Source organism: Anser cygnoides, chromosome 4, assembly GCF_040182565.1.
Source record: "Anser cygnoides isolate HZ-2024a breed goose chromosome 4, Taihu_goose_T2T_genome, whole genome shotgun sequence".
In the NCBI taxonomy this organism is placed as follows: Eukaryota; Metazoa; Chordata; class Aves; order Anseriformes; family Anatidae; genus Anser; species Anser cygnoides.
In genome coordinates, this window is record NC_089876.1 from 66,344,895 (window position 1) to 66,364,886 (window position 19,992).

Consider the following 19,992-nt stretch of genomic DNA (forward strand, 5'->3'; position numbering starts at 1 on the left):
TAGGTTAGTTTTAAGGTTATCGATGTGCAGTGATTTGATTTATAAATTCTGTTAAGGCAACTTGTAACTGTTTCTGTTATAGCATTCATTGGATAATATTTTTTTCTTCAAATTAACTTGTAGTAAAATGTATTTTCCTTCAAATGTAGTGCAATGTAATTAATTTTGCATGAGTTGCTTTTAAGGCAGAAAGTGTTGCACAATATTGTTTTACAGAATAAATCACCTTTGGGGAAACCAGCAGAGAAAGCTTTTTTCCCATCAAAAGTCTTGGAGCTCAGTAGTTTTGTGCTTCCCCATTTTGCCAACTAAGCTATAAGCGGAGATGCAAACTCAGGTTTTGTCAGCTGCACGGTGGCACTCCTTTCCAAAAAAAAACTTCTTAAGGCCTACAGAAGAGAACTTGCTTCCTAAGATGTGTAGGAAAGAGTCTCTTGTCTTGGTGTACTGCAGAGATTGTAGGGTAGATTCTTTCTCCACTGTTCCTTGCACTGGTCCTCCATGCATCCTGTGCTTTCTCCCACTGGAATCTCCTCTCCGCCACCTCAGGTACTTCCATATTTGATTTCTTTATATATTTCAAGCACAACACTGTCACCTCTTGCAATTTTGCCACAACCCACTTTTATTCATTTATTTATTTTTTAAGTCACCATCTCTTGCAATCATGGAAATCCCAAAATACTTTATTTAGATTTTTAGATACCTTTCACCTCTCTATTCTGACTACTGGACACCTGGAAAACTGAAAGTAAATAAAAAGAACTCATGATTTACTTCTATTTTTTTCTGTTTCATGATTCATAAATTCACAACTCAGATGGCAGACTTTGGAAAGCTGAGTTACTGGTAGGAAATGCTTGTGGTTAACAGTATATACTACAGGAGCAAACTGTCTGTGAGCATAGACTTGCCATGCAATGTCTGCAGTAAAAGTGATGTGAGCATTATCATTTTTCTTAAATTAAAGGATCTCTGTGTAGGGTCTGTCCCTTTTTTACACATTTTTGTTGCACCCAGCGTAATACAAGCCTATGCATCAATCCATCCACTTATATACACAACTTCTTGCTGTCAAATATAACACAGTATATAGAAACACGGGATGGTTTGAGTTGGAAGGGACCTTAAAGATAATCTAGTACCAAACCCCCTGGCCTTGAACGCTTTCAGGGATGGGGCATCCACAGCTTCTCTGGGCAACCTGTTCCACTCTCACCACCTTAAGAGTAAATAATTTCTTCCTAATATCTAATCTAAACCTACCCTGTTCTAGTTTAAAGCCATTACCCCTTGTCCTATCACTGCACCCCCTGACAAAGAGTCCCTCCCCAGCTTTCCTGTAGGCCCCCTTTAGGCACTGGAAGGCCACTGTAAGGTCTCCCCGGAGCCTTCTCTTCTCCAGGCTGAACAACCCCAACTCCCTCAGCCTGTCTTCATAGGAGAGATGCTCCAGCCCTCTGAGCATCCTCTTGGCTCTTCTGTGGACTCACCCCAACAGGTCCATGGCCTTGTGCTGAGTGCTGAACGCACGACTCATTTTGATTTCTTTGAAAAGGTTGTCTGTTTGTGCCTGAAGATGTTCACAATTTCTGTTTGTAAAGCACCTAAAATAATAGCACCCTTGTATCTGCACACTGCAGTTTAACAATAAAATGGAGTTTCTCTTGATTTACACTGGCATGACAACAAAATCAGATGCATGCAGCAATAATACCTTCAGTATCAGAAATCTCTTCTTCTCACCTGCAGGTTGCATCTCTGTCACAGAAAGTGGGCAGCCAAAAGAGCAGTCATCACCAGCTCTCTTTTGCATAGTCATATCTAGTAAATAAAAATAACTTCTCACATCATAACTTGGAGGCTATTCTTTACATACCACATTCATATAAGGGGAGCAAATGCAATTATGGAAGTATGCAATGCAACTCAGCAAAGAAACTCACTGCAGTACCAGGGCATTGCCTTTTACATCAGACTTTTCTCATTTGCTTCTTACTAGGGAAGAATAGTATTGAAGTCCTTTTCCACAAGCTAGATATTTAATTGCTTTGTATACTTTTTTTTTTTAAATCTTGTAATTTTAATATTTATAAAATATCTCATAAATGTAATATTTTTTCTTGTGGGGAATGAGCTGAGCCTATGCATTTCCACAGCTGCCTCTTTTCATGGGCAGGATTTTTGAGATTATCATCTTTCTCATTCAAGCAGTCTCTCTTTACAGATACCCTGCTTCTGTCTGGGGTGTTTTTGGTGCCAGTGCTGCCCAAAAGAATTCAATAACCAGCTGTGTCAAAGGAGGGGGGCTTCCTCGAGAAGACCACATGTTGATACCAAGTCCCACAAATTAGGAATTCCCACAGCAATGCAGGTGAAGGAGCAGAGATGACAAACTGGCCGAATGCAGACTCATTGCTGTGTAAATCCTCTTTTTTATTTTCTTTTGGAAGGAGGCTTTTGTGGTGTCAGTGTCTTTTGCTGTATGTTTTCACCACATCCAGCTCAACAGGGAGCTGGTCCCTGCTGGTAGGCACTGCAAATAAATACATTACATTTACAAAGATGTTATAAAGTCTATGCATTTTCTTGCCCATAAGAATTGAATCTTATGCCTGCTCCTACTGTTGGAGGTGCTGGTAGTAGTATTTTCTTCCTCAGTTTTTAGTTAAACATATTCAAATTCTATTGAAGCAATGCATTACATTCATTTCTTCCCACTCTACTAGAAATTCACATTGTTTTTATGTCAATATAGCTACAGAGCTACAGAGAGCTTCACATGAAAAGAGGCAACTGGATATGTAAATTTCTGTTTGAAATTACCATTCTTATTTCAGTACAGCTTTTTAGATGTAATACCTGGAGAAATGGCCTTTGGTTTATCTAGAAGAGGGAGACTGAGGAAGGAAGAAGCTGGTAACTTCAGGGCATTTCACATTTGTAAAGGGACGGTTTAAAGAATTAGAGAAGCCACTAGAGAAGACTGATGCTTCAGATGATACTAATTTTCAAAGCTTAGGAGTGCCTTTAAATGACAGGTTTTATGCATCTCTTATTTTAGTTATAAAAGTCTAAGCCTGGGTGTGGGGGGGGATAGAGTGAAATACAACAGATAATCCAAAAAAATTAAAGCTATATTCAAAGCTCAGTAAAAACAAGAGAATGAATTCTTGAGGCACCAACGGTGCTCCAGCTCTTCATGAACATTAGCCATTCTGGCAATGGAAAAAGCCAGCTATTCTACAAGAGCAGTGAATATTGCCAAAAGTACATCTGTAGAGACAGATTCCTAACCAGTGTGAAAATGTCCTCTTTCCCCACAAAGTTATGACATTTTACCCCAGCTGCACATTTGCCTTATTGCGTCAAAGGTAATTCACACATAATTGCAAATTATGAATGTACTGGAGCAATATAAGACCATAGGGAGCTGTAGGTGTTTTATTAGTCTAATAGTTAATCAGCACAGCCCATGATGGAAATTTAGGTGTATAATGTCATCTCATATAGGCATTATTGTAGCATTAAAATACTCCTGCCCATGATTCATCAGTCCATTAGAATACGCTTCAGGTTCTTTCTGAAATCTTAGTGCTGTGATTCTTCACAAAATACCCGAGCCATGCAGTAACAGATCTATAAGTATCTAACAGTATATATTAATGTTATCGCATACATGTCTACATTTAAACACTTCTGCGCTTTTAAAAGTCCTTAAAATGCAAACTCTCCTTTTTAAATACATACAGCTCCAGCACTACAGGAGAACAAATTTTGGTAGTCAGAGAACCTGTACTAGAGGTACAGCAAATATCTCTTCACAGCACTTGATACTGTGAAAAGTATTTCGATTTCGCATTGCCCTGATGATATCTAATTGTTCTTATAGATCACCTTCATTTCCCATTCTTTTCTGCTTCTCAGCTTCATACTTATCCTCATGGACCACGGGGGGCTGGCTGCCTCTCCATCTTTCTGTCTGATCTCACCAACATAACTTTGGACCTATTGGCCGAACATAAATACTCCTGAAAGAGAAGAAAATAGTTCAAAAGATTATTTAGCTCCTTCTTGCCTAACAAAAGCTGCTGGCTGGGTAGCACAGTGTTTCAGAGTGGGGAGGACAGGCAGAACCCAACCATCACCAATCATTTTGCCCAGTGGGAACATTAGAGGAGACAGGGAATAGGTACGGGTCAGCTGGAGAAGACTGGCAGGATCCTCACTTAGGAGAATATAAAGCTTCATGAGCCCTGCTACTTCTGGAACCACTTACCTTGCCAATATGTGTTCTGTGAATTTTCCTTTGAGTTGGTTAATCTTGTTTGCATGTTTGTTTTCATACAGTCCCCAGTATAGTTCATGACCATCCTGTGCTAAGTATTGGTTGAGTTTCTTAGGTGCATTGCTTGATTATATACATTAGCAGTCTGCATAGGTATAAAGAAGCAAGCACAAGCCTCTACAGCCATTTGATAGAAAAGAGAAGACAAATAGAGACAGATATCAAGATATCATATCATAGCTGAGCAGTATGCTTAATACTGGCAGTCAAAATCCAAACAAACCCTAAGCCCCACCTTTTTCCTGAGAAGAGCAAGAACTGGTCAAAATTGGTGTTTTTTTTTTTTTTTTTTTTTTTTTAAGTGCATATCACAGATGTTGTTTTCTTTGCAAATTACAGTGAAAACAAATGGATCTTGAATTTTTCAATGAGAGAATTTGTGAGAGAAAGATGGCATTACAAATTAATTTTGGGATATTTCAATCTGTCATGACACAATAAATATTTCAAGTGCAATTTGTTTTACAATTTAATAGTGCATTCATTTATTTGAATGTTATTTCCTATCAGGTGATTTTCCATAGTTTTAGAGGGTGTTATATTATTTTACACTATCATGATTGATGTGTCATAAAATAATGCAAAAGTAATGAAAGTTCTGTACAGATGAGAAATAAAAAGGATTGAAAATAACACAGTGAGATGAATTTTCAGCATATTCCTGAAACAGGATTTAAAAAGAAAAAAACAACAACACAAACATTTTCTTTTTCATTTTAAAAATTTGAAGTCAATATAAATTTACACATCCAAAGTTTTGCCAGAACAATTCAATTTTCCTAGTTGAAAAGTGTTGTGACAGAACTTTTCTGACTAGTTCTGTTGTTGAGCTCTCAAGGTGAGCACAGGAACTTTACTCAATTCTTTTTAACAAAAGGTTAGAAGGCATGGAGGCATGCCAATGCTGGTCAGATTTGCTCAGAAATAGTTGGACGTGATGAACTCTGTAAATTGAGGGATGGCCTGCAAGCCCTCTATCTGCTAATAGATTGCTTTTTCTTTACTTCCTCACTCATTTTAGTAGAGGGAGAAAAAGCTCTTACCTGTGTATTACACTTTTTTTTTTTTAAAGGGAGAGGATTTATTTATTTATTTTAAGAATCCAGCTAGCCCTATAAAAACAATATAACATGTTCAGAGACAAACGTGGCTAGTGTAAATTGACATGACTGCACCTAATAAGCATGCAGTTATGTGCATTCATAGATATTTTGACCTGTGGTCATTGGGAATGTTAGTCAGTTGGATTATCTCATATGCCAGAGTTCAGGTGACAACATAATCTCCAGGAGACTGCTAAGCAATATAGCTGTAATAGGCTTGGGCTAAACCATGGTTCTGAATCTCTCCAGTTTGTGGAAATACCGGTTTGAGATCAGAGCTGGCTCTTTAGTATAGAGTTTTCACTCCAATCTATTGAATAAAATACTGCATTTCATGTAACTCCTTTGTGTAGTTGCTCACAGCACTTCCCTATATGTAGTTACTTGTCTAAATGTGGTAGGTATTTATATCCCTTTGGACATGACCAGCTGGTTCACCAGGCTAACAAAAGAGCCCATTGTGTGACACGCTGAGGGAGGTTTTCACACTACCCATTTTTAATACTGTCCATGAAATTTAACAACAGGAAAAAGTAATCATATTTAGAAGCCGAACTCACAAAACACGGAGATCAATTAGAAGGGGTGTTTTCCTGATTAACTTTCTGTGAATGGCTGCAGATTTATAATAATACAGCATGTTCCCCAAGCAAGGACAGGGTGTCAGAGCAGTAACGATGAAGTATTTGTTGACTGCTGAATTTGAAAATGACCTGGCTTTTCCACCGGCTTGGTTATCTGTTTTGGAATCAAATCCTCAGCTACAATAAGCTGGTGTGACCCTTTTGAACAAATTTACCTGGCTGCAGAGGGGGCTGTCTGCTGTTAATGAGTAGCTAGAGTCGCAGAATTTCTGAATTTCTGCAGTCACGGAAGATGCCTGTTGGAAAGCAGGTGGCTCAGCAGTGCAGTCAGACTGGCATGTCACAAAGAGGAAAAAACATTCAAAAGGAAATGTTGAATGAAGGACCACTTGTTTGCTAAAACTGTATTATTCAAATTCTTATTGATATTCTTCTAACCTGTAACTGCTGAAATAATTCCTTAGTATGAGAACTGTGATGCAATTACAGACAGATAACCACATTAAGTAATTCCTTGACTTACAAATGTGAAAGAGGTATGAAAGTGGAAAGCTATCTGATTAGCCTGCGCTCACAAAAGGCAGTTTCAAATTCCCATAATATCTTCCACTTGGAGCTCTTCCTTCAGTCATAGCTTAAGTTTCTAATGCAGTATTTTAAATCTTAAAAAGAAATGTGATGCTTTGTGCATTGCTGCATAGAGGAAGGACAGAAATGGAAAAGATGACCCAGAAGATCCTTTCATTCCTGAATTCCTAAAATACTAAAAGTTGCCTTGAGCGGAAAAGTTAAAATATTTTTGCTATGAAGATATAGAGAAAACAGGATATGAGGTTTTAAACTCATCCTTTTCTGAATGAAAATTGTAATGAATGCAATCCATACCCTTGAAATCTGCATTTTTATTTTCTTGGTGAAGAAAAAGTAGTCTTGAACCTTAATTACAATGACAACATGTTAGGAAGCTATACTTGAAGCCTGGTGTTATACTACAAGTTAAGAAGTTGGGGGCAAAACTGGCTTGACCATCAAACATAGAAGATATATGCTGACTAAGAGGTGCTTTTATAATGAAATTCATCTTGTTTTAAATAAACCAAGGGTAGGCTTTCCCTCTGTTTTCCCTTTGCATATTTGAAAAGTGCTGAATTAGAGGAAAAGGAAGGTTATAGCACTTTCATAAATAATTTAAAAGGATAAAAGAAGAATAGGACTAATAATTACAGTGAAATGTTTCAGGGTGTTTTATTCAGAGAGCACAATGGGTAATAAGAGCAGATGCTGTTCCAGTCCGTGCAGTTCTTTAGTTTGTATTGATGTACAATGAAAAGAACAAAAGATAATTAATGGTCTACCAAGAGGACACTCTTAGTAGTGAGCTGATGTCTCAGCATCCATCTTCACGTTGATCAATATTAGAATCTATAGCTTCGCCCATTGTTTTATGAGGTCTTTAAGAAAAAGGACACAGAATTATCAAGATCATAAAAAAATGTATTTCATTCTTTTGTGTCTCTAGCCTCATTATTCTGCCTGAGAAAAGGCACTGCAATTCCTCTGTGTCACAGCCCATTCTGAAGAAGGAAGGTATTTGTGTTATTTTTCTACTTGTGGTCTGTGCAGCTTGCCTCGAGTGAAGAGAACAGCCCTTGTCCAAGCCAGCTGGCCGACAACACAGATGTCCTCCTGCCCTCTTGGCTGAATGCGTGCTCCAGGCCTTCCCTGGGCACACGCAGCCGGTACAGCGTGGTGCCACCCAGAGCCATGACCAGGCCATGACTGCCCAACCAGCCAGCTGGAGCTGGCACCACTGAAGCCAGACCTCGCCTCCGGCAGCTTGGATGTACTTACACGCAGCAGTGCTCTTGCTAATGAGCTCTACATTGCTCATAGATGTAGTAAGGGAGCGCCGTCCCCCTCAGCTATAGTTGTTCCAGCACCAGCTCTGGATGTGGGGGGAAGTGGTGTCTGGTGCGCACACCATGCCCAGTGGATATTCTCACTGCAGCAGGACGCTGTAAGCACAGATGCTGTCAGGCAAGGGCAACTTTTGAACACCCAAGGCTTTTAACTTTCCCTTGGGTTATCGAGATGATCAGCTCTCCAGAGCACTGGTTAGCCTTTACTGTTCTTTACCAGAAACCAATATGGCTGATTATCTGTGGAAGGCAGGCCCCATGGTAATGCAGCTTACTCTGTTTAGGGAGCCAGATGACCCTTTCTCACACTAGAGAAGACCAGTCCCTTCCTTGAGCTGTTAATGACAGCTCTGAAAACCTCCAAGCCTGTACCATGCTAGGACATCTGACAAGGTTTGGTCTGCAGCATTGTGAACTCTGTAGTTGTTCCTAGCTAAGAGCACTTGAATCCCTATCTGACAGATTTAGGGCTCCAGACTTCACGGGTGTGAAATTATGAGATGTAAGAAAGCAATTTCAGATATTTTTAGAGGTTTTGAAAACAGACAAATAAAAACAACAAAAAAAACCTTCCTCTCCTATTCAAGTCCAAAGCAGTTGTACACCTCACAAAAAATGCACATGCAGACTATGTGAAGATGTGCTGTTCTACTGCAAGTTGTGTGGCATGAGTGCAAATATGGACTTCTCTAGTGCCCAGTAAATCCCTCTTTAACTTTGGAAAAGAAAGCACTCTCATCTAAACTCAAAGAAAGAGCCAGCAAAAATCTGAGCATTGCATACCACTTTAGCACAGGTATCAATACAGAGCTTTAGATCACTGAAATTCGTAACGTGCTATCTGCCTGTTCATATTGTCAATGGAAGAATGTTGTCTTGCTCCTAAGCATTAATGGCATATATATCGGATATTTGCATTGGCTGTCAAATTACATAAGTGCAAAACTTCTTATTTGGTGTTGATTTCTAGCTTTTTTAGCCAGCAGCTAGACTTGAGGCTACAGTGCCTAAAATTTCTGGGGAAGGCAGCTTTCTGCCATCTGCTGTCTGGCTGCAGCCATGAAGTCTCTCGTTAGAGCCAAAATGGATCCCCGTGGTTAAGATGCAGTTCAATTTATATTCCCCAGAAAAGAAAAAAAATCCCTTATAGTTCCAGAAGGTGGTGACATTTGCTTCAGCGGTGAAAATCAAGTGCCTAAATGGGGCCTACAGGAAAACTGGGAGGGATTCTGTACCAGGGAATGTAGCGATAGGACAAAGAGTAATGGCTTTAAACTGAAAGAGGGTAGATTTAGGTTAGGTATAAGGAAAAATGTCTTTACCATGAGGGTGCTGAGGCACCGGCACAGGCTGCCCGGAGAAGCTGTGGCTGCCCTATCCCTGGAAGTGTTCAAGGCCAGGCTGGATGGGGCTTTGGGCAACCTGGTCTGGGGGGAGGTGGCAGGGCGGTGGAACCGGAGGAGCTTTAAGGTCCCTCCCAACCCAAACCATTCTGTGATTCTATGATCCTCAGACACTTTGAACAAAGTGTGTTACGAAACTAATAAGCATAACAAAATAGAGCCTAAAAGACCTCTAGACTGCCACCAAACACTGTGACACCTGAATTGCTTCAGTGCACAGGAACAACGTGTGGAACCAGAACAATTTCAAGCAGAAAGAACAGAACCTGCCACCTTTGCTACTGGCCCCTGAAAAAAACTGCTAAGAGCCAGGTCCTAGCATGCTTGAACCTAACCTTAAAGCTAATCCTTGAAGTTGTCCCATTGGTTTGATCTTGGGGGCAGTCACTGTCTCAGCAGGGCCAGCAGCTTTCCCTCTTGCCCTTGGTATTTTACTCTTCTATTGAATAAGCAAAGGTGGCCCAGGTAATACATAAATCAAATGTGAACAATCCTTAATACTAACGTACCAACATGTGAGAGAGGAATTTATTAATTTTCTTTGTTATTGCCTAAAGAACTTGCAGACAAATTGAATCATGTCTTCATTAGAGGAGGGAAAAAGCGACCTCAGTTTGAGAAGGTAGAGAAATTAATCTGCTTGCATTTTGTTTTCTCTTTCAGGTACCTCCATCATCCACTCTTCTTGATGTGAAACACAAATTTCACAAAGCATGTAAGTACTTCGGCTAGCAGGCTGGAGACATGGTTAGAAGCCTTTCAGCATGGAGAAGTAGTCAAATTTATTTTTCATGAAATCTCACACAAAAGCTGAGGCTGGCTTGACAGCTCCAGTGCTAAATGAGAGCAGTATTCGGAGTAAGGTTCTCCTGTAGCTATCACAGACATGAGAGGCTGGAAGGAGAGGACTGCATAATTCATCACTGCTTGCCCATAAGGGGCAATACTTTTTTATCCCGTTTTTAACATTACAGTGTCAATTCAAGACCTCAGCTGCATTTGCTCTCTCAATGTTATATTAGATAAGCTTCGATAACATTAGATTGCTTCAAGCTGGCTATAAATAGACCGTGTGGACCAAATAGTTACTGTAGCAGGGAGCTCAAGCAGAGTGATTAAATGATTTATCTGGGATCATGGAGGCAATCTGGCAGAGTTCTCAACTGACTCAGCACTGTCCAGTTCCTTAATGGTCAGGGCAACCTCCCTTTCTTCTTGCTTTTTTTGTTTTTCACATCCATGAGGAGAAAATAGTATAGGGGAGGGTAATTTTTGGCACATATGCACAGCAGATGTGGACCTTGTACATGAGACGAGCAATCATACTTGAAGATACCTCTTTTCTTGCTGTCAGAGAACAGAACAGTTTTGTTGGATGCTTCTCTTCTGTCACCTCCTAGTCACAGGCATCCTGCTCTCACTGGGGGTGTTGGATGGAAAGGAGAGAGAAAGAACAAGACAAACAGCTGTGTGCCAAGGTTTGATGGCATTTTCATTTATCCTTTATGAATTGCTGTATCGGTATTTTGAGGAGTGGGGCTAAATGTACCTGAAAGCTACGAGATAATGTATATGTATATATGGTATGCCTTGAGTTCTGAAATGCTGTAACCGATGTTTGTAGAGAGCCCAGTTTTGCGACCTTGCTTCTAGACTGGGAAATGTTTCTTCTACTCCTGCCCATGGAAGGGAAGTTGCTATTTGTGACCATTACTTGTAGCCTTGAGTGTCACGCACATGGGATATGCAGGTCTATGCAAGGCCTCTTAAATTGAACTGGGGTATTTAGTTGAGTAGAAAAAAGATGCAACAAGAACTGAGGGTTGGAAATGAAGACCACACAAACTCAAATTAGGAAAAAGGCATTTGATTCCAAGATTCAGGATGGTTTACTGTTGGAGTAAGAGTTCTAGATGATGGACTTTTCATTATTTTTACCAAAAAAAAAAAAAAAAAGTCTATGCCACTAAAGACTAGATGCCTTTTGCAAAGAAATGCTTTAGTCAGATGCTAATATCAAGTTCAGAGTAGGATAAGTGGAAGAAGCATTATACTTCTCTGTCCTTAGAATTTTATAAAACACCGAAGCCTAAGGCTTCTGTGACTGCACAAAGGTTCAGTTAATGAAGCAAAAGGCTGTTGACACGACTGCTCCAAAACCACTTGTTTTCAACCCCTGTAAGAGCCTGCAATATGCAAAAATCTAAAAGTCTGAAAACTCAGCACCTAAATATGTGAAGACTGAGTGCCTAAGATTTAATATTTCAATAAGGATATGTCCTCCCACCTCTTTGTGAAATGCAGTGCTTTTCTGCTCAGGCTCTCTTAAATCATTTGAGACTGGATTTATATTGATGCAGCTTAAATCAGCTGAAGATCACTGGCACAGAGGCTTACGACAATTTAATTGTAATAAGGTTTTTAATTAATTTGGGATAAAATAGTGCAAGTTTGTGTATCAGCCATTTTATTGGCATCTGTTTTCATATTTAGAGGTACCTTACTCCTCAAATACATCCAGTGATTAAGTGGAGCTGTGTATGAAGGAAGACATTAAGTAATACAACAAAGCATGACACACACCATGAACTGAACCTCTGAAAGGCTGGCATGTGCCTTCAAAGTTTTTCCAGTCCCCAGTTTCTTAGTTCTCAGGAGTACACTGTGTCAATGTCCTGTGTCATTTCTTCCCATTCCAGCTCATTGCTTTGATGTCTTTCTTCCAGCTCAGCCTGGATGTTGCTGTCACATGAGGTTCCCCCTTCCTCCTCCTCTGGCAAAGAACAAACCTTCCTTTTTTTTCTCTTTGTGTAGTTTGGAGGATGACAGCTTACAGAATTTATATTACAGTTCTTTTAGGCAAGAGCTGAGAAGCAGCTGAAGCTGATCTGTGGATGCCTTTGGTTAGTGTGCTATTTGTGCTAGTTCATGCATTCATTTCTGTCATTTCATGTGTGCCAGACTCACATGTTCCCTATAATCTCTTGCTAAAACACTCCTACGCACACACCCTTACAGTCTCCCTGTCCTCATGCATTCTCCTTTGATCACCCATGCAATTAAGCTTTCTCCTCAGCTGGTATCTTGTCAGCCCTTCAGTGAGTGAGAGGAACCCCTGTGCAGCAATTTCACAAGCATCAACTCTGTCACTGATCAGTTTTTGCTGCCTGATTCAAGAAAAGAGGAAAAAAGACTGAATTATGAATTGCAGCAGGAGACTGCTAATCATTAAAATAAAAGAAATGGGATGCAAGTGGCACATAACATGTTACCGTTCAGTAGTTTCTAAGTCAGTCAAACATTAGTTTGGATCTGTGTTTATATGAAAGAATATGGACTCAGAAATCCAGGAACAAATACTGAAATATTCTATGGCTCTCAATTCAGCAAAAGTCTCCTTGTGGAAACAAACCCAGCAAAGGCTAACACCGTGTTTTCTGCGGCACTGAGTTCAGTGGGGCAATCGCTGGGGATTCAGAGATCTATGAGCTTTTAGTGGAGGTACCACCTAAGATAAACTGCCATTTCATGGGAAACAAGAGTCTTTCTCCAGACGGAAGAGCACAGTTTTGGATCAGCCCCTGGCCGCTGTAGCCACCGTCTGTGGCAGGGACTGGCAGCGCTGGGATCAGCAGGGAACTGCAGATTGCCTGTCGCAGAGCTCCAGCCCTGGCTCTGTAGGGGCTTTCTGTAGCAGATGTTAGACCCAGGCTGCCATGCTTAATAGGAAACATCACACCTGCCCACCATGAACCCATCTAATCCTTTCTAAACCTACTTACAGTTCTGACCTTAGCAAAATCCTCTGGGAAGGAGTTCCACGATACGTGCTTTGCGGACAAAACCACGCTGTTCACGGTGGCATCATACAAATGCCTACACTTCTGTTGCTTGTTTTCTGCCTGAAATTGGGTGGCAGCTGAGTGCCTGGGTGTTACTGACCTTCACGCTGTACCATCTAAGGCACGGTCACAGAAGCCTCAATCAAATTGGTGCTGTGCTGTAGGTGAATTTACTGCTCTTTTCCTCGTTCCTTTGGCTGGCTGGCAGAGGTAAAACCACACGAGTAACTTAGTCTACCAGAAGGAATCCTCTTGTCCCATTTTTTCAGTTGCTTATAATGAGTCAGGTACCTGGCATTTCCCCTATCTATAAGGATGATGTTTTCAATGGGGAAAGAAATACCTTGTAGACTAAACTTTGCAAGCTCTTGTCCTTGGCAATAACTCTTCACCTTTAATTTATTTTTATCTTTGCAAGATGTATTGGGCTGGTGGAGGAGGAAATCTTACAGATAGAAAATGAAAAACTGTAATAATAATGCTAATCCAAGTATCACATAACTAAAATAAAATACGTCTAGAACAGGTAGTATAGTGGAGTCGGTGATCATTAAATATTTTCAAGGTTACTGCACACAAAAGTTTCTGGAAAAGCTCTTGAAAATGGAGGAAGAACAGAAAGGAAATAAGAGCTCAGCAATAATCTAAAAAACTCTTGGATACAGCATCCTGCACAGGGAGGTAGCACAACTGTACCTACTCTCTGAAGTCAGAAGAGCGAGTTTAGGGAGGCCAGAAACTGCCCCTAAGGCAGCATCAGCAGGCAAATAGGGAAGGGCAGATGGGAAGAAGCCTGGCAATGGATGGAAGGAAAAAGGGAAGCTGAATGGAATGAAAATAACACATGCAGAGCATCCCAGCCTGCAGAGGGGAATGAAGTACTCAAGGAAAAAGGAACATAGCTTCCAGCTTTCCCAATAAGATATTAACTCGTAATCATTCAGCTCCAAAACCGCAGGCCTCCCTCTCCAAGTTAGCAAATGTTACATAGAGTATATAAAAAAAGCAATGTTAATCAAAGTAAATCATTAAGAAAGAAATTGTCAGTAGGTGGCACTCAAGAATAGACATCATAATTTCTGGACACTTTGAAACTTCAGTGGTCTGTGCTACAGTCTTACAACCGCTTCTTGCAGGTATTTCTATAGAGATCCTGAAACCTACATCCCCTGGAAAATGACTGAAATATTTTTGCTTTGCTTTCCTCTAGAGAGAGGGCAAGGAGAAAAACAGTGCAATTCCTATCTCATGCTGATTGGTCTTTATAGCCCAATGCAAGGAGACACCTTACCATCCCAGAGGACAAACGTAAGCATAAAGACCATAGCACACACTCCTTTTCCAGTGGTGTGGGAGGCTTGTGCATCGTCTCCCTCCTTCCCTTCTCAAAATGACCTGTGGCTGCTGCCAGCTCTGCTCCCCCTGCAGTTGCCTGCCAGTAGCGCTGAGCTCTGCCAGCGCTGGGCAGCTGGAAGGAGAGCAGCATTTTAGAAACATCGGTTCCTTGCTTGCGCCCAAAGCCCTGAAGCAGATCGTCAAAACACAGAGCTGCGGAAGCCAAGCTGGCCTGGTGAAGAGGAAGGAGGAGAATTTCTCATTGCTTAGAAATGACACAGCTACTCTTGTGAGAGTAGCTTAAGGCATGTGAGGTACTAAAACTAATCCTTTACTGGAGGACTGGGTCCTCTTTCTTTTCTACTTCCTAAGTAGTCTGAAAAGGGTTTTCAAGTTCTGCATCTGCACCTTTCCTGTTTTTAATGACATCTGAGAACTAATAGCGTGATTGCAAGAGCAAGGGCTTACGGTAAAACTCCACATTTGCCAGCCTGGTGTTAAATGCAAGAGCTGGATGGAAAGGATGACTATTCTTACTGCATCATATAATTTCCATCTAGAGGCTGGCCGTGATATTAAACTGCAAGGCTCAGAGAGGTGAGAAAGGATGCTGTGGGGATTAGTCATTAAGAGCAGTACCAGTGAGAACGGTGACTGCTAAGCCAGTGCCTTGCCTACCGGCTCTATGTAATCAGGAGTGTCTGATAACACGGTCTTGCTGAGAACCTGCAGTTCCTCTGATTTTTCCACACTGCCTGCTACAGCTGGATTCTCAGGCTGAAGAAAGTTAATGAAATCTGTCAATTCTGATGCCTGGAGAGACTCATGTGCCCAATGAATACACCTGCTGGGGATGCAGAGAGGCTGAATTATGCTATTTATGGCTCTCCCAAGCTGACTTCATAGTCCTTGCCTGCCAATCAACCAGGAGCCCTTCATGTGTCTCGCAAAATGAAGACCCAAATAAGTTATATCTAGGGCACAAAGCCTTCCAGAGGGATCTTTCCTCTGCCCTCTATTTGCAGACCAGGCTTTGAAAAAGCCAGCCTTTTGGAAACAGAGCCATGATCTGATCCTGGCATGAGTTGTCTTGAGCTGGATGCACTCCCCAGGCAGAAAGGCAGCTGTAAAGTACAGTTCTTACCGAATCTCCAAGTCCTTGCTTCCTGTTTTTATCCTAAGCAGTTCATGCTACCCCAGAGTCACAGCTCATATATGAATGAGTTTTCAAAGGGAGAAGTAATATCTTCCCGTGCAGAACTCTTGGGCCCAGCATTATGTCTGCGTCACAGATTCACAGGACGCATTGGGTTAGCAGTCACATCCAATGATTGTTCTCAGTAATTTTTCACTTCTCTGCATTCATAACTCAACTGGAAATTAACAATGAAGGTGAGTCGCTAGGGACGGGCAGTTATTGCAAATGGGCACTATGAACTACAGTGATTTCATCTGGGTAAATTGCTCATTCATCTGTGTTGACTTTCTAAATGAGAATGACTAGATTAGGAGGAAACATGATGAGATTTATTTCATTTTATAATTTACTTTTCTTTTGTCTTAGCCAGACAGCAGATAGTAATAGAAGACTAGGTTACAGTGAATATAAGTATCCATCAAATGACACAGTTCTAAGGTCTTTTTACTTCTCTGTGCCTGTTGACATAACTCACTTTACTAGGAACTCGAATTTCTTGTTACTGCCACAGCAAGGCTCATATATATTTAAACTCTTTACTTTCTGTTTTGCAACGCTAAGCATAAAGTAAGCAACGAAAATCAAATGATTGCCACAACAATCAAATGATCACTACCATATTCCTTCCCAGCTCATGATCAGATCTAATCCATGAGTAAATTGCTTCCTGGCCCTGCTGAGTGCTCATGTCCTCCAGTGACCTGATTTCTTGCCTTGGCGTGCTGATTTAGCCAGGAGGCCAGTCTGTCTGGTAGGCTTCATTTCTGATCTACGCAGCAAGAAGTTTCAGGAGGGTGACCTTCTATCAGCTTATTTGTGGCACATCTGTGCAAATCTCTCTATTCAAAATACTAGAGTCTGGCTGTTGGCACAGATTTGTGTAGCTTGAATTTATGGCTTACCTGTCAAAATAATTGAAGTATACCTTTAAAAGCTGGGAATACTTTCACTTTTATAATAGCCAGCCAGGAAATGAGGGTGGCATCACTGACTTAACATGGTTAAAAGAAAGCAGAAGCCAAACCGAGCTAACCTTGTGATTTTCATTTTCAAAGTGACTAATAATTTAGAGTTTATACCCCACTTTCAGCCTTCATCCATGCATTCTGTGTTGGAGTTACAGAAAATCACTTCCGTCTTTTTTTTCCAAAGGGAAAGGCAATGCAGGGAGTGTTGCAGCTGCAGTCACAATGTGGGTTCCCAGGCAGCCCTCCAGAAAGTGGTGTGTACTTCACTGACAACCCATTTTGCATCCCGAGCTCTGGGTCCTAACCTTCCATTTGAGCCCTGACCCATGTGTGTCTTGCTGATGCTGCTGAAGCCCAGAACTTGCATTACGACATTCCTAGCTGGGGTGCTAAGTCTGGCTCCTTGCTTCCAGCTGTCTGACTAATGAGGAGAGCAAACACCAGACTAGGCACCGCATTTCACTTTTGCTGAGCACTCGAATCTCATAAGTTGTGGAGAAAGAGATACTAAATAAGTCTGAGAAGCGTCTGATTGTGTGTCCCTGGAGATTTGCTTTCTGAAACGTACATGTGGTTATAAAGAATGATTTCAGTGTGTACTGCATTAGGAAACTATGGTTGAGTTTTGGCTTACCCACCTAGTGTAAAAGCAATGCATTTAGCCCTGTATGACCTTAAGTAGGACTTCTAGGGTCAGTTATTCAAGGCATTTTGGTCTTTGAAGATAACAGCAAAAGTCAAAGGGCTGGCTGAGATTTTTAAAATTGCCTAATTCACGCTGAATTGAATGTGATATCTGGGACATAGTTCTTCAAGGCTTAATTCAAAACTAGTGGGAGTCATGCTATTGACTTGGGTGTGTTTTATGCCAGACGCTTTCTCCTTTTTGAGCTTCATTTTCTCATCCATAAAATAAGAATAATTAACCTGCCTTTCATCCACCTTGCACTCTTTTGTCTGTTTTGGCTGTGATCCCTAAGAAACATTTGGGACAATGAATGACTTAAATATATGCCTAATGACCTATTGAACTGAAGGCAGTGAGGTGTCTAAAACACAAAAGCTAGGCTATCTATTAAATGCTTGTGAAAGTAAGCTGGCCTTCAGAAAAAAAAAAAAAAAAAAAGGTGATATTCAAACCAGAAAAAGTGAAGATCAACTCAAAAACTTTAATGGAAATTCACATTATTTCTCTTTTTGGCAGATGCTGCATCTGATGTTATTGCATTTCATTAGCAGGATTACAGATATCATTTCAGATGAGTAATATAATAAAAGAAAAGGCAATGAATCTATAGAGATGTAGCTTGAAGCAGAACTGGTCCTCTCTGCTCTCTGGGATATTGTTCCCAGCTGAGATTTACAGGACTCTAACAATGCATCACAAATGACATCCTATGTAAACAATTGGAGAACAAATGTGAGATGCTACTTAAATGCCTCATTAAGAAAAGGAAATTTCATAGCTAGATTCTTTGCTTTTCTTTCCTTTGCAGTAGATTTAGTTGACAGATCTAGATGAGAAACAACAAAATTTGTTTATCAGAATTGCCTGTTATTACTTACAATGTATCTTATTACAGTGCCTATGGCTCAACTGAGAAAAGGGCAGTACGAGGCACTATACAAGTAATCCAGGCCCTAGAGAATGTGCGTTCTCCGATAAAATGAAGAATTAAAGCCTACTGAACTGTTAATAGAAGATGCCAAAGTAGTTCTTGTTCTTAAAGAGTTCCTATATCAATTTAAACTCAGGTATTACATTTTTGTCTGAGCAACAGACTTCCAACCTGAACCTGGTGTTCATCACCACATTCATGTGGGCTTAAGGTTCATTCAGCAGGTCTTCATGATTGTGAAAAGAATCTCATGTCCATTAATGAGAGATGCCTATTGATTACGGTAGGGTATAGATCACTTCAGGCCTTCAAATATGCCCTGAATCTACATCAAGGTTTTCAGAGAGGTCCCCATGCCTTTGGGCATCAGAGTTGGGCTTTGCAAAAAGACCCAGTAGTTTCTTTTGGGAGGAGCTGCATGGAATGGGTCTGCATGAAACATGCCAGAGACGTCTTGTGAAAGAGAGCCAACAGGCCCTGGGATAGCAGAAGAGGAAGCAAACCTCCCGTGATAGAATGAGAGGAACCTACCTCCTCCTTGGACAGCTTCAGGAGAGTGATGAATATAAACCAACAAGGTCCATGATTTCTTATCTGCTCAAGAGGTCACAGCAGAGGCAGCAGCTCTTGCTGCTAGGTTCAGATTTTCCCCTGGGTTTGCTTTGTGACAGTGACTTGTTTTCCATTCATTTACTCTTTCTCTTTTGATCCCAGCTTGCCTATTTATTTATTTTCCTCTTTGGGCATAGAGGGAAAGAAAGTCTAAGAACAATCAAAATAAGAAATCTTTCAAATAAAACTTGATATTTACCATTATTTCAAGTTAATGAAAGCAATGCATCAAAGACAAGAAGCTGAACAAATGATTTACAATAAAAATAATGTGATAGAGGGGAGCTCTGCCTCTTTCTAAATTGTCCCTACATTACAATGATCTTGAATATATTTGCTGCTGGAAATAATTCACCATTGAAATAATTGACATGCGAGGTGTTCTGGGTCTGCAGCTCACTCATAAGCTGTGCTCATATAAAACGTGGACAGGCCTTGTTTGACTCACATTGTTACTAGTGTAAGTTAGGTGCCTAATTCTAAATGCTCTTTGCACACCTACCTCTGTATCCCAGTCTTTAGTTCTTTATTTCATTTATCCCACCATTTAGTTCTCTCCAGCATGCGAGGGAAAAGTATTTGTCCTCTGTCATAGAGCTGAGGGAGGAAGAGCAGTTTCACAAGCTTTATGGCAGTGCTTCAGAGGCACAGAAGCCTCTGCTTAACTTAATTAAGGTGCTGGGGTGGGAGAATTAAACCAGCCCAAATAAACTTCTCTCAGGAAGGACGCAGGAGCATGACAGGGCCTGTGACTTGCCTGCTGGTGTCTGATCTGCTGCCAAAGCAGGGCAGCTCTGTGCTGCCTCTTCCTCATGGCCCATGGTGAAGCTACAATTTAGCCTTCTTATTAGCGAGGATTAACTTTTAGCGTGGTGAATTTACCAATGAATTTATGAGGATTTAATTTGCACAAAGGAAGAAATCATGTCAGTTCAAATGTGTTCATTTAGTCAGTGATAGCATTGGTGTGGTCATTAGATAAAAATATAAAGCACTGCTATTAGGGGTTAGTGAAGGAACGCATCCTGATTAGATTAGGAGCTGGAGAAAGAGCTATCCCC

The 19,992-nt window shown here is 40.8% G+C and overlaps 1 protein-coding gene across 7 annotated transcripts in view; it reads left to right on the top strand.

Moving 5' to 3' along the window:
• TECRL (trans-2,3-enoyl-CoA reductase like) overlaps window positions 1–19,992 on the top strand; it is a 74,842-nt gene that overhangs the window by 4,268 nt on the left and 50,582 nt on the right. For all 7 annotated transcript variants that reach the window (XR_010831250.1, XR_010831247.1, XR_010831248.1 and 4 more), the window contains exon 2: window positions 10,021–10,072. Coding sequence is in view for 3 of the 7 variants with exons in the window: in XM_066996331.1 (XP_066852432.1) it covers window positions 10,021–10,072 (52 nt within the window). In the remaining 4 variants the exon portion in view is untranslated. The remainder of the gene's footprint in view (window positions 1–10,020; window positions 10,073–19,992) is intronic.